This window comes from Mus musculus, chromosome 9 (genome assembly GCF_000001635.26).
Source record: "Mus musculus strain C57BL/6J chromosome 9, GRCm38.p6 C57BL/6J".
Taxonomy (NCBI): Eukaryota; Metazoa; Chordata; class Mammalia; order Rodentia; family Muridae; genus Mus; species Mus musculus.
Window position 1 is genome coordinate 54,993,422 of NC_000075.6, and position 12,413 is coordinate 55,005,834.

The 12,413-nt window shown below is 43.3% G+C and overlaps 1 protein-coding gene across 4 annotated transcripts in view; it reads left to right on the forward strand.

The window, feature by feature from the left end:
• Positions 1-12,413, forward strand: part of Chrna5 (cholinergic receptor, nicotinic, alpha polypeptide 5) — a 30,594-nt gene that overhangs the window by 12,595 nt on the left and 5,586 nt on the right. For 3 of the 4 annotated variants that reach the window (XM_030244017.1, NM_176844.5, NM_001373901.1), the window contains exons 2-5: positions 4,591-4,742; positions 7,031-7,075; positions 8,979-9,088; positions 10,910-11,738. In XM_030244017.1, the coding sequence (XP_030099877.1) occupies positions 7,049-7,075; positions 8,979-9,088; positions 10,910-11,738 (966 nt within the window). In that variant the 5' untranslated portion in view covers positions 4,591-4,742; positions 7,031-7,048. The remainder of the gene's footprint in view (positions 1-4,590; positions 4,743-7,030; positions 7,076-8,978; positions 9,089-10,909; positions 11,739-12,413) is intronic. The other variant, NM_001373902.1, reaches the window with a different exon arrangement.

Genomic DNA, 12,413 nt, shown 5'->3' on the forward strand with positions numbered 1-12,413 from the left:
TTTGATTTTGAGAAGGGGTCTTGATGGTCTTAAACTCTTGGGCATAAATGATTCTCTATCTTCGCCTCCTGAGCAGCAGATCTCAACCTGTGGGTCACGACCCCTTTTGGGGGTTGTCACACAACCTTTTCACAAGGGTCACATATCAGATAGTCTGCATATCAGATCTTTATATTACAATTCATAAGAGCAGCAAAATTACAGTTGTGAAGTAGCAATGAAAATAATTTTATGATTAGGGTTCATCACATGAAGAACTGTATTTAGAAGCATTGGGAAGGTTGAGAACTGCCACTCTACAGTATCTGAGACTACAGGTGCATGCTGCTATGCCAGCCTTAGCTCTTGAACTCTTAGCAAGTGTCTTATGTTCAAATCTGAGTCAAGGTCCCTATAATTTTCAGAAGATGAGTCTGGTGAGCTTCAGAGAAAATGAAGATAGCTCTCATGCCAGTTATTCCATAACCAAAGGTAACATTCTAAATCATTAGAGAAAAATGAGATTTAGCATATGATAACAAGTGGGTTCCTGCCTCACTTATTCAGTTATATGTTTGTTCACTGAACAGACTGAATGGTTACTATTTGTGCCTGTTATTAAGTGTAGAGACATGGATGAGAAAAACACAGGCCGAGGAAGAGAGACTCTAATTATAAACACTCAACACTGCATAGCTGCAGTACAGATGAGGAACACGGCTCTATGAAGAGGAACTGTAGCGGTAAATATTTAAACCATCTACTCTACGCTCCTGGCTCTGCACATGTCCAACAGCTCTGGATTCCTGAGTGAAAAGACAAATACACACAAATTTATATTCTAATATGTCTAACTTGCTTAATGACTGGGTACTTCCAAACCTCCCTGAAGCTAGCACACACTCCCCTCCAGTATTCCTGAGTTAACATTTTCTAAATCTATATTTCTATTTTTGTTGCTCTGTTTCCTTCTGGGCAGCTCCCATGGGACCACTTTCTCTTTGCACCTACATTTCGGCCATCTTATTCTCCTATTCCTTCACAGCGTGGTCCATCCTACACCCCTTTCACGGGGCATCTGTTCCCTCTCTCTCTTGCCTGGGAGTCCCAAAAGTCCTGCCTCTCTCTCCCTGCCCAGCCATTGGCTGCTGGCAACTTTATTTCCCAATCAGAGCCAACTGGGGACAGGCTTCCTTTTAGTCTAAGTGCAGGACACTGCAAATTAATTAGCATGAGAACACCAGCCACTACAGAAACCCACTGAGAACCAGGGTAGGAAAGGGGTTTCAAGGAAGACATGCTGGCTGAGATCTGAAGAATGAATGACTTAGCCAGGATGTGGGGAAGGAAGGGCATGGGCCTCAGAGATGGGAAGGTGGGCTAGGTCAGAAGCTGAACCTCTTGAGTGCAGTTGGAACCAAGGAGAGCAATGGCAGCAGAGGGTAGGGACAAGGCCCATGAAGAAGGCTGTTGGGCCGATGTGTAGCGTCAGCCAGTCCATGTTTTGAAAAGGTTGCCTGGGTCTTTGCTGAGAACCAAGCCATGGTGAGTAAGTGGAGTGCTGCAAAGATGGCTCTATAACTGATCACCTGCCCCATGGCTCTTCTCTCTACCTGGACAGAAGTCTCAGGCAGGCAGAGAAACTCCTCAAATGCTGGTATCCAGCAGCTTTAGATTCTGGCAGTGTTTGGCAGCAGTGGCCAGGCAGTAACCTCTAGGGGTTCCGGCCTTCCAGCTTCTGGGATCTGAACTCTTGGCTCTTGGCATGGCTGTGGTTATAGCTGTCAGCCTGCGGGCTGAACCCTGAAGACTTGACAGCTCTCTGGAACTCTTCAACCAGAGCCTGCAGGTTCTCCTCTCTGACCCCTTCCAGCCTCTATTCATTTCAGACTTCTATTCTCTTGTTATTTCTGTTTCTGTCTGTCGTCTTCTCTGGATACTCTTGAACTGTTTTGCTGTCCCAGCTTCGCTGCCCCAACTCAGCCACTGGTGGGACCATCCAGGGTGCCTGTTTCCAGTGAGAATGGGGTTCCTGAAGGGGCTTCTCAGGAAGACAACTATCAAGAGTCTCCCTTCTTCCACCATGCAAGACCCATTATGCTTGGCAGCAAGTGCCTTTACTACTTAGGCTATTTCATCAGTCGCAGAAAGCCCCTGCTCTAGGAACAGTAGGAGTCCCTCCCACTCGCTTCTGTCCAAAGTGAAAATGGTTGCAGGGTGGTCTAGAGTTCACTGATGCTTGTGGCAGCAAGAAATCTGGTACAATTGTTTAGGCAGTCCCAGGGTTGCCCCTTCAGGAGCTAGAGTGATGAGCTGCAGTCAGTATATAGCTTTCTTGAGGTATCTGAGGAGATTTCAGGGCTATCTGGTTATCTATCAGACCCATTTGTTCTTTTGCGTAAGTCCTGTGGAGGATCGAGGGAGAGTCTGAGAGCTGCTGATTAGATATCTTCATGCCCCAGTGTGTGCTTAGTTATTAGACAACGATAGCAGAAGGGGAGCTTACAATGTACATTTAACCTTAGTGGTAACCTTAGTGGTAACTGATTTTAACAGCATCTTAGTGCCTGCTCAGTGCTCAGGGGTATGGGAAGAGTCCCTCATCTGTATCAGTTAGAGATCAGTTTGGTTATTTTTTTAGGTTTATTTATTGTATTTTGGGTTTATGAGTATTTTGCTTGTGTGCATATATGTGCACCACATGTGTACCTTATGTCCCGGGAGGTCAGAAGAGGCACAGGAGCCTTTGGAATTGGAGTTATGGATGGTAGTGAGCTGCCATATGGGTACTGAGTACAGAACCTAGGTCTTCTGTAAGAGTAACAAGTGCTCTTAATGGCTGAGCCATTTCAACAGCCCCTGGAGACTATTCTAGTAGAATTTCTCTAGTTCTGGAGGGAGATTCAGGTAGCCTGTGGTAGGCAGGTAACAGCAGAGAGAGTAGGAAATTTATGCATTTGAGAACTTTTAGGGGCAAAGTCTGTTTGACTCCTGATTATGTAAAGCGGTGAGGAGAGAGTGGTGTCAAGTGTAACACATAGTTTTTTAGACTATCACACCTCGGACGGACCCGCTCACTGCGATGGGAAACCTGGCAGGGCCATTTGGGGGAAGGTTGTGAATATGCCCTTGGAATTCTCTTTCTAATAGAGAGCAAAGCTTCCAGGACCCCCACTGCTGAGCTTCGTTAAGACCTAGGACCCAAAGTAGTTTTATACAAATATATAGTAAAACACACCTAAATAATTCTGTCAATATTTTAATATATAAAGTTAAGCCAACTAAAGTACAGGCCTTAATATTTCTAGTTAATCAATGGACTTTACTTCAGTATATCTGGTCTTTTTTTTTTTTATGAAGCAAAGTTAGAATTTATTAAGCCTATTCGCTTAGAATTTTTACATCAATCCCTATCTATATCCCTGACAGTTGAAAAGCCTTTACTTTTTGTTTTGGCAGCATGAGGCATTGGACCCAAAGCTACATTCAAGTTCTTGTAGTCTACCATAAGAAACAAATCAAATAAATAAATAATTAAAAAAAAAACCCAGCCACTGGTATTTAAATGTTAAGCTATTCTTTATTAACTCTGAATGTTTATTAAGGAATTCAGGATATTTTGTTTTTCTCACATTTTTATATAATTTTATTTGATTTATTTTTATTTTTAGTTTTTAAATTATTTATTTACTTTATATCCCTGTTGCAATTTCCCTTCCCTCCTTTCTCCCCTCCCTCCTTCCCTCCTAGTCCCTCCCTCGCCCCTGCCACCGCAATTTAGAATATTTCTATAGTGACTAATCTCATTTAACTAAGAATTATATGTGAACCAGAGTATCTCTAACGTGACCATAGTGTTTGTATTAGTATTTCATTTGAAAAGTCACATTAGGGGACTGGAGAGATGGCTGTTAAGGACATACTGTCCTTGCAGAGGACCTGAGTTTGATTCCAGCATCCACATCAAGCAGCCTACAACGGTCTGCAACTCCAGCTCTGGGAGAAATCTGACACCTCTGACCACTATGGGCACTGTATTCATGGAGTGCACATACCCTCGCCATACGCACACATACACCTTGGACACACACACACACACACACACACACACACACAAATACACTCTACACACACACACACACACACACACACACACACACACACACACACTCCACACACACACTCTCTCCATTCTCTCTCCCTCTCCCTCTCCCTCTCCCTCTCCCTCTCCCTCTCCCTCTCCCTCTCCCTCTCCCTCTCCCTCTCTCTTTCTCTCCACAAACATACACACTCTCCACACACAATTTAAAATAAAAAGAAATCTTAAAAATTAGCTGGATGGATGCAATGGTGGATGCCTATAATCCCAGTACTTTGGAGGTGGAGGCAGGAGGATCAGGAGTCCAAGGCTGTACTTGGTAACAGGGAATTCAGGGCCAGCCAATTTCAAACAAACAAATTTATTTGATATCCTGTTTCAAACAAACAAATAAACCAAAACCAATAATAAGTTAAATTTTAATTGGATTATTGATAACATTGAGTTTCTTAGAGTATGGCTATTTGGGGGAGAGCAGCCAGCAAACTAATTCCTAAAAACTTGTTATGCAGGGTTGCCTGAGCTATCCTCTGCTGCAAAACATGAAGACAGTTTGTTTAGGGATTTATTTGAAGACTATGAAAAGTGGGTTCGTCCTGTGGAACACCTGAGTGACAAGATAAAAATCAAGTTTGGCCTTGCAATATCTCAGTTAGTGGACGTGGTAAGTATCCATGCCATTACATGTTCCACTTAGCACTTAGGGAAAACCAATTTTTTTCCCAGGTGTGAGTTAGCCACTAGAGGTTGCCAGAGTGACCAAATGCAGCCCTTCGCTCAAGGGGCTCTTCAGGAAACAATTGCTAGTATGCCACAGGCATAGGAATACCATTTATATGTTGTTGTGAAGTTTAGAAATTGTTTTATTTCATTTGCTATTAATAGGTCTATCCTTAATGAAATTTAAACATATCAAAACATTTTATGTTGAAGTTCCCCTTAAATGTGTGTAAGGCTGTTCTGGGAGGTCTGAGTAGTAGTCTAACAATAGAATCATAGATTATCTTAACATTGTTTCAAGATCACACTTCAATGGACAGTGGTGGCACAGGCCTTTAATCCCAGCACTAGGGAGGCAGAAGCAGGTGGATCTCTGAGTTCAAGGCCAGCCTGGTCTACAAATCGTGTTCCAGGATAGCTAGGGCTAAACAGAGAAACCTTGTCTCAAGAAAAAAAAATCATACTTCAAACATATCAGGAGGGAGCACTCAGAGGTTAAGACTGCTCTTGCGGAGGACCTAGAGTTGCTTCCCAGCACCTACATAGTGGTCACATCCACTGGCAACCCCCATTTTAGGGGATCTGGTGTCCTCTTCTGACCTCCATAGGCACCAGGCATGCACATGGTGCACATACATACTTGCAGGCAAAGCACTGATACACATAAATAAAACAATATTTCCAGAGAGATTTTATGTGTTGTTCATCAGGGGTGAATTACCTGCTTCTCTGTTTACCCTAAGAAACTCACACTTTCAAAACTAATTTCTTCTTGGTCTGATAATGCCAACAATTGTTTTTAGTATAATGAACAAATATTTACTTATATTAAAAGTAACACTAGTGTGCCTTTATGTTATGATTACAGAAGTAACACATGATTTTTAGAGGGTTTTTAAAGTGTAAAAATGTACAAATAAACAGATTCGTGTTCTACCGTCCATTGGTGACTAATGTTAACAATTGATAGTGAGGTAGGAGCGGGGTTCACACATATAATCCCAGCACTTTGGAGGTTAAATCAGGAGAATCATGAGTTCTGGGTTATCCTCTGCTGCACAGAGAGTTTGAGCCAGTCCTGAGACCCTGTATTTTAAAAAATACAATGTGTTGTATTTCTTGCCATTTTTTCCCTTGTGCCTGTTTTACAAATTTGGGATTCTTATTTCTTTATTTTATTTTGTGCATATGAGTGCTTTGGCTGCATACGTTTCTGTGCATCACGAGCATGTCTGGTGCCTAAGGGCATGGTGAACCTCTGTGTGGGACTGGGAGTTGAACCCAGGTCCCCTACAAGAACAACAAATGCTCTTACCCACTGAGCCAGCTCTCCAGCCCCTGGCATGTGTTTTTGATATGATTTTGCTGACTGCTTTTCTCTCAAATCCTCCTATAATTTACTTGCATAAACTTGTCTAGTCTTATAGTGATGCCGTGTTTGTACATGAATGTCTGAATTCTCCTTCCTTTAAGAAGGGCGGGCTGAGTACGGTAGCACACACTCTCCCACCCTTTTAGAGCTAAGGGATGTTGTACTCATATCTTAGAGCCTCTCTTGGATTTGAGGAAATATAGTAGTTGAGACCCTGAAAAATAAATATAGAATCGCTAGTGGTATGCTTTAGGGTAGTTTACCTGAACTACAGAATGTTTAGAGGAACAATAGCAGATTAATCTTATTTTCTTGAAAAGCAGATGAATTAGCAAAATGTTCATTCCATGTGGAGAGGAACGTTTGTATTGAAATGTACCGATTGTATTTTTTTTAAGCTTAAGGACCATATTATTAAAATTTGAGAGAGGGGGGAGAGGGGAGAGAGGAAAAGAGAGAGGGAGGAGAGAGAGGAGAGGGAGGAGAGTGGGGAAGGCGGGGAGAGAAGCAGGGCAGGGCAGCTGTAAATCTCAACAGGTGCAGGGAGGAGGGAGATGGAGAGGAAAGCCACACCTTTTGAGTTAGGGTCAGCAATGAAGGTCTGTGAGCAGCTAGAGAGAGAGGGCAGGGTCTTCAGAGAAGGCCAGAATGTCAGGGAAGGCATACTTGGGGGTTCAGTTATTACTCAAGAACTAGATAGGAGAAAATGAAGTTACATTTTTTTGAGCCAGAACTCAGAAAAGTAGACAGGCTTACGAGCGATGCCTGTCACTGTCAGCAACTGCCACAAATATACACACTCTTAAAGAATTATTCCTATGTAACAGAAATAAGCAACCTTACTTCTTTTTTTTTAATAGGATGAGAAAAACCAGCTAATGACCACCAACGTCTGGTTGAAGCAGGTGTGTATAGCAATCACACAGGCACGGAGCGAGCAGCTGGCTACACTGTTCATTACAGGCTACAGCAAGGAGGAGCTTGCGTGTGTGCCCTGTGGATTGTCAGGTTGAGAACGCTGAGAATAAATAGATGGAACTATTGTACTCATTGTGCATGTATACTGTGCATATTTGTTTTGAACCAGGGTCTTGTTATACAGCTTCAGTCTTCCGTCTTCATCCTCCCAAGTTCTGGAATTACCACTGTGTCTGCTTTAGTTGACTTTTTTTGTGGGTCTGATATGTGTTAAGCACTGGAGAAACTGCAGTAATGGAGCAGACAGAACTCACTGTTCCCCCAGAAACCTCATCCAAGTGGAAAGAGAGTGAGCCATAGTGCCTTAGAGACCGACAGTCTGAGAGAGGTCACGTGGCAAAGAGGATGGAGAGTGTTGGCTACTATACTTGTTAGCAAAAAGAAACACCCAACCAAGCCATAAAAAAATGACTGAAAAGGCAAAGTTTGTACAAAGTCTCAAGGGAGATGATGCAAGCCTTATGGGCAGCTAGGGGACAAGACTCTTCTGGGTAGAGGGGCCAGCAAGTCAAAGGCCCAGAGGCAGGATTGCATCTAGTAAGGGAACCAGTGTGGCTAGAGGTGTGTGAGCCATGGGGAGGGGTATGGAGATGGGGTCAGAGGAGCAACAAGAAGCCGCTAGAATATTCAAAGCCACTAGAGTATTAGTTTATAGGACACCACAAGGATTTGGAGTTTTACTTTCATTTGTTGTTATTTTAAAAAAGATTTATTTCTATTTATGTCTGAGTTATTTAGTTTGCATATATACACACATACACGAAATGTCCAAGGAGGCCAGAAGAAGGCATTGCATCCCCTGGGCCTGGCATTACAGAGGGTTGTAAGCTGCTGTGTGGGTGCTGGGAACTGGACCTGCTCTTCTCCAGGAGCAGCGAGTGCTCTTCGCCCTGAGCCATCTGCCTAGCCCCAGGATTCTGGCTTTTAATTTGATTGCAATGGGACAGGATAAGGATGCAACTAATTATTTTATTATCATTGTTAACATGCTAACTGTGCATGTTACTGGGATTCACTGTGATATTTTCATGCATGCAGACCTCATGCATTGACCGTGTCCATCCACCCTGTAATCACCCTCCTCCTCCTCCAGCCCCCTCCGCATTCCCCAGTGACCCCCTTTGTAATTAATTATTTTTATGGACAGAGCACCTTTTACATGAAGGGCTTTTAAATTCTGGGCCACCATTCTTGTGTCTCTGGCTGCTGTTGAGTGCCCCCCCCCCCCATTGTTTATTCTTTCTCTGTCTCTGATTATTTATACCCACCACCAGTTCCCTAATCCCAGACTTACAAAAGACAGGTTGATGTTGTTTTTTTGTCTGTTTGCTGCGCAGGGGATTGAACCTAGGGCCTGAAGGATGCCAGGCAGGTCTACTGATGAGCTACATCTCTAGTTCATTTCTTAGCTTGATACAGTCACAGAATTGTTACTGTCTGGGCACTGAGCAGAATACTTAAGTGTATGGGGTGTGTAATAAATCCAACTCTCCTTCCACCAAATCAGGGCACAGTACAGCTGGGAAGGGGAACGTGTTTCCTAAACCTGGACTTTAGGGACTGGTCCATGGCTTCAGGTTTTGAGTACAGTCAGCTGGTGGGAGAAGAGGGGCCAAGTAGAGAAGCTTGAATGTATCGCATGAGCCTCACCTGTGCCCCATCAGGACCACAGCGAGAGGCATTGTGCAGAGAATGGCTTATTATTAGTCGAGGTTTACTGAATTAGAGCAGAAATGATTCATGCCTAAGTTCTGGGTATGACAAAAAGTATAGTTTAAACTTATTTTATTATTGCTTGATTGAAATGGAGGTGACTTTCTCATTTTAAAGGAATGGATAGATGTAAAGTTAAGATGGAATCCTGATGACTATGGTGGAATAAAAATTATACGTGTTCCTTCAGACTCTCTGTGGATCCCAGACATCGTTTTGTTTGATAAGTAAGTCATATTCTAAGTATTATTTCCTATTTCCAAAAGAAAACTTGCATTGCTACTAGGCACCAGTAATTTTTTTTCCTCTTGTCTGCAAATTGTTTAGCTATGAAATCAAATGACTTGACTTTGTGTCTCTTTGTTGCATGTGTGCTGTGGATCCTTTGCCTTTTTTGGTGTGTTTTTTTTTTTTCATCATAAAAGTGTTATCTGATTTCTGAAATAAGAAAAAGGACATGGCCAATGTGGAGTAAAGAAAAGTGGTATGCATTATCTGATAGAGATAATGGCTGTGGTTCATTTACACATACAGTAAACTCATGTGCTTGGCAGTGTGTTCACGGCGAGCTTCCGTGCTGGGCGCCACCCATTGTACTTTGCCTAAGGTAGTTACACTTGTCTATGATCACAAAGCTCTCTCTCTCTCTTTCTCTTTCTCTCTCTCTCTCTCTCTCTCTCTCTCTCTCCCTCCCTCCCTCCCTCCCTCCCTCCCTCCCTCTCTCTCTCTCTCTCTCTCTCTCTCTCTCTCTCTCTCTCTCTTTGAGACAGGGTTTCTCTGTATAGCCCTGGCTGTCCTGGAACTCACTCTGTAGGCCAGGCTGGCCTCAAACTCAAAAATCCGCCTGCCTCTGCCTCCCGAGTGCTGGGATTAAAGGCGTGCGCCACCAGGTACAGTAAGGTTTCACCCCAAGACCCTGGCATATCCACCTACCCCTTATTCAAGTGAGACTTCCAGGTTTCAGGGGATTTTTTTTTTAGTTGAGGTTACAATTTATGGTCAACCTTGTTTTCTAATATTACATAAATACATTGTCATGATGGCACAACCCATTTTTCCACGGTGAGGAGTTTGGGGTTCATTTTTGATGGTAATGTCAGTTACCAGCTGTATTCCCCCTCCCCTCCCCTCCCAGGGCCATCTCAGAGTAAATGTGAGAGTTTGCATGTATCGTAAAGCACCCTGTCTCATTTGCAAAAGGCTTTTAGAGCAAACACTATGCAAAAAATGATCTTTTGAAGCCTTTACTTCTGTGTTCCCTGATATGGAAGGATGGAGAAGGCTCGTAAGGTAACACGAGGCAGCTTCTGGCACATTCTCTCAGTAACCACAAGCACCTTGTCCTGTTTGCACAAAAGCTTTGGCATGCAGACAGATCAAATGCTGTGCAAAAGCAATCTTTTGAAACCTTTTGCTTCCACATTAATATGAAAGCATGAACAAAGCTTGCAAGGTAGCACGATGCAGCACCATGAGCCTCAGCTGCTCTCTGTATGAAAACATTGTTATGACTCAGCATAGATAGATTGCACGGCACGGTGAAAAGCCCACAGGACTTGAAGATACAGAGCAAGACTATGAAGGAATCCGGTGCTTCTGCCTGCAGCTGTGCCTGCCCAGCACAGGAGCATCCCAGGTGTGCCCTGCATGGTGCAGATACTCCTTCCTCTTAGGGTAGAAAGCATCTATTATTTTGGTGGAGGAGAAAGTCTAGGGATGTGGATTCGGGCTCTGCCTTTCTGTGTGCCCAGTATATAAACAGCCCGATCCTGTTTGTATGTAAAGTGGCATCTTTTCAATGACTAAAATCTCAACATTTTGAGAAACTTGGATTTGCCCGGCTCACAATACAAAGGGAGGAATAGGCTCAGTCCCAGCAGAATTCTTACATGATAGACAGATGTGACCCCGTGGGTGGAGCAGGCATTGGGGCAGACAGTAATTTCAAACTCATTTCACACTATTACCCCCAGGATCCTTTTAAATTAGGCTTATCAAATGTGTCCTCGGGCTGTTTGACTTCGGCGCTATTATTTTGTTTCTTCTAGTGCAGACGGACGTTTCGAAGGGGCCAGTACGAAAACAGTTGTCAGGTACAATGGCACTGTCACTTGGACGCAGCCAGCAAACTACAAAAGTTCTTGCACTATAGATGTGACCTTTTTCCCATTTGATCTCCAAAATTGCTCCATGAAATTCGGCTCATGGACGTATGATGGATCCCAGGTCGATATAATCCTAGAGGACCAAGATGTCGACAGAACAGACTTTTTTGACAATGGAGAATGGGAAATCATGAGCGCAATGGGGAGCAAGGGGAACCGGACGGACAGCTGCTGCTGGTACCCCTGCATCACCTACTCCTTCGTGATCAAACGGCTGCCTCTCTTCTACACCCTGTTTCTTATCATACCCTGCATCGGGCTCTCGTTTCTGACTGTGGTTGTCTTCTATCTCCCTTCAAACGAAGGTGAAAAGATTAGCCTGTGCACTTCCGTGCTGGTCTCTCTGACTGTCTTCCTGCTGGTGATTGAGGAAATTATACCGTCATCTTCCAAAGTCATACCTCTGATCGGGGAGTACTTGGTGTTCACCATGATCTTCGTGACCCTATCCATTATGGTGACTGTCTTTGCCATCAACATCCACCACCGCTCTTCTTCCACACACAATGCTATGGCGCCGTGGGTTCGTAAGATATTTCTCCACAAGCTTCCCAAACTGCTCTGCATGAGAAGTCATGCCGATAGGTACTTCACTCAGAGAGAAGAAGCCGAGAAAGACGGTGGACCTAAATCTCGGAATACTTTGGAGGCCGCGCTCGATTGCATTCGCTACATCACGAGACACGTAGTGAAAGAGAACGACGTCCGCGAGGTTTGTGGCGAGCATAAACACCCCCGCAAAGTGGGGTATCTACATGAATCTCACCCTCCATTTCCCCAGAGCATCTTGAATGACCCTGAAGAAAGTTTAGTAGTATGCATTTGAAGGGATAGTAATATTGACTTAGTTCTTTGGCTCTGGAATAGTTTACTGATTTAGATTTATCTTCCATAACTTTGTTTCTGAATTTTTACATTATAGTTTATCAAAAATTACCTTTTTTGAAGAATGAGTCTAATATAAACCTTAAGATACTTTGCATAGAGATATCTTTTGTAGCTTGTTTACAAATGAATATTAGTAAAATTGAAAAGAGCAAGGTGCATGGCTATAATTCTACCATTCAGGGGCTGAGGCGGGAGGATTGAAAGTTAGAGTCTATATTGATGTACTTTAGGAAGTTCATGGTTAGCATGGGCTACATAGGGAGATTATGTCTAATAAAAGCAAAGTGAAATAAATAGCCATAAAAATAAAGAAAAGGAATAAGGTGTGCCCATGTGTTATTTTATACTTTAGAGTTTTCAGGAAAGCAGTAATAGTATCCCTGCCTTCCTCCCTCCCTTCCCCTCTTCATCCCCTTCTCTCCTCCTTCCTTCCTTCCTTCCTTCTTTCCTTTTTTTTTTTTTTTTTGAGACAGTCACTTTATAGTCCTGGCTAGACTGG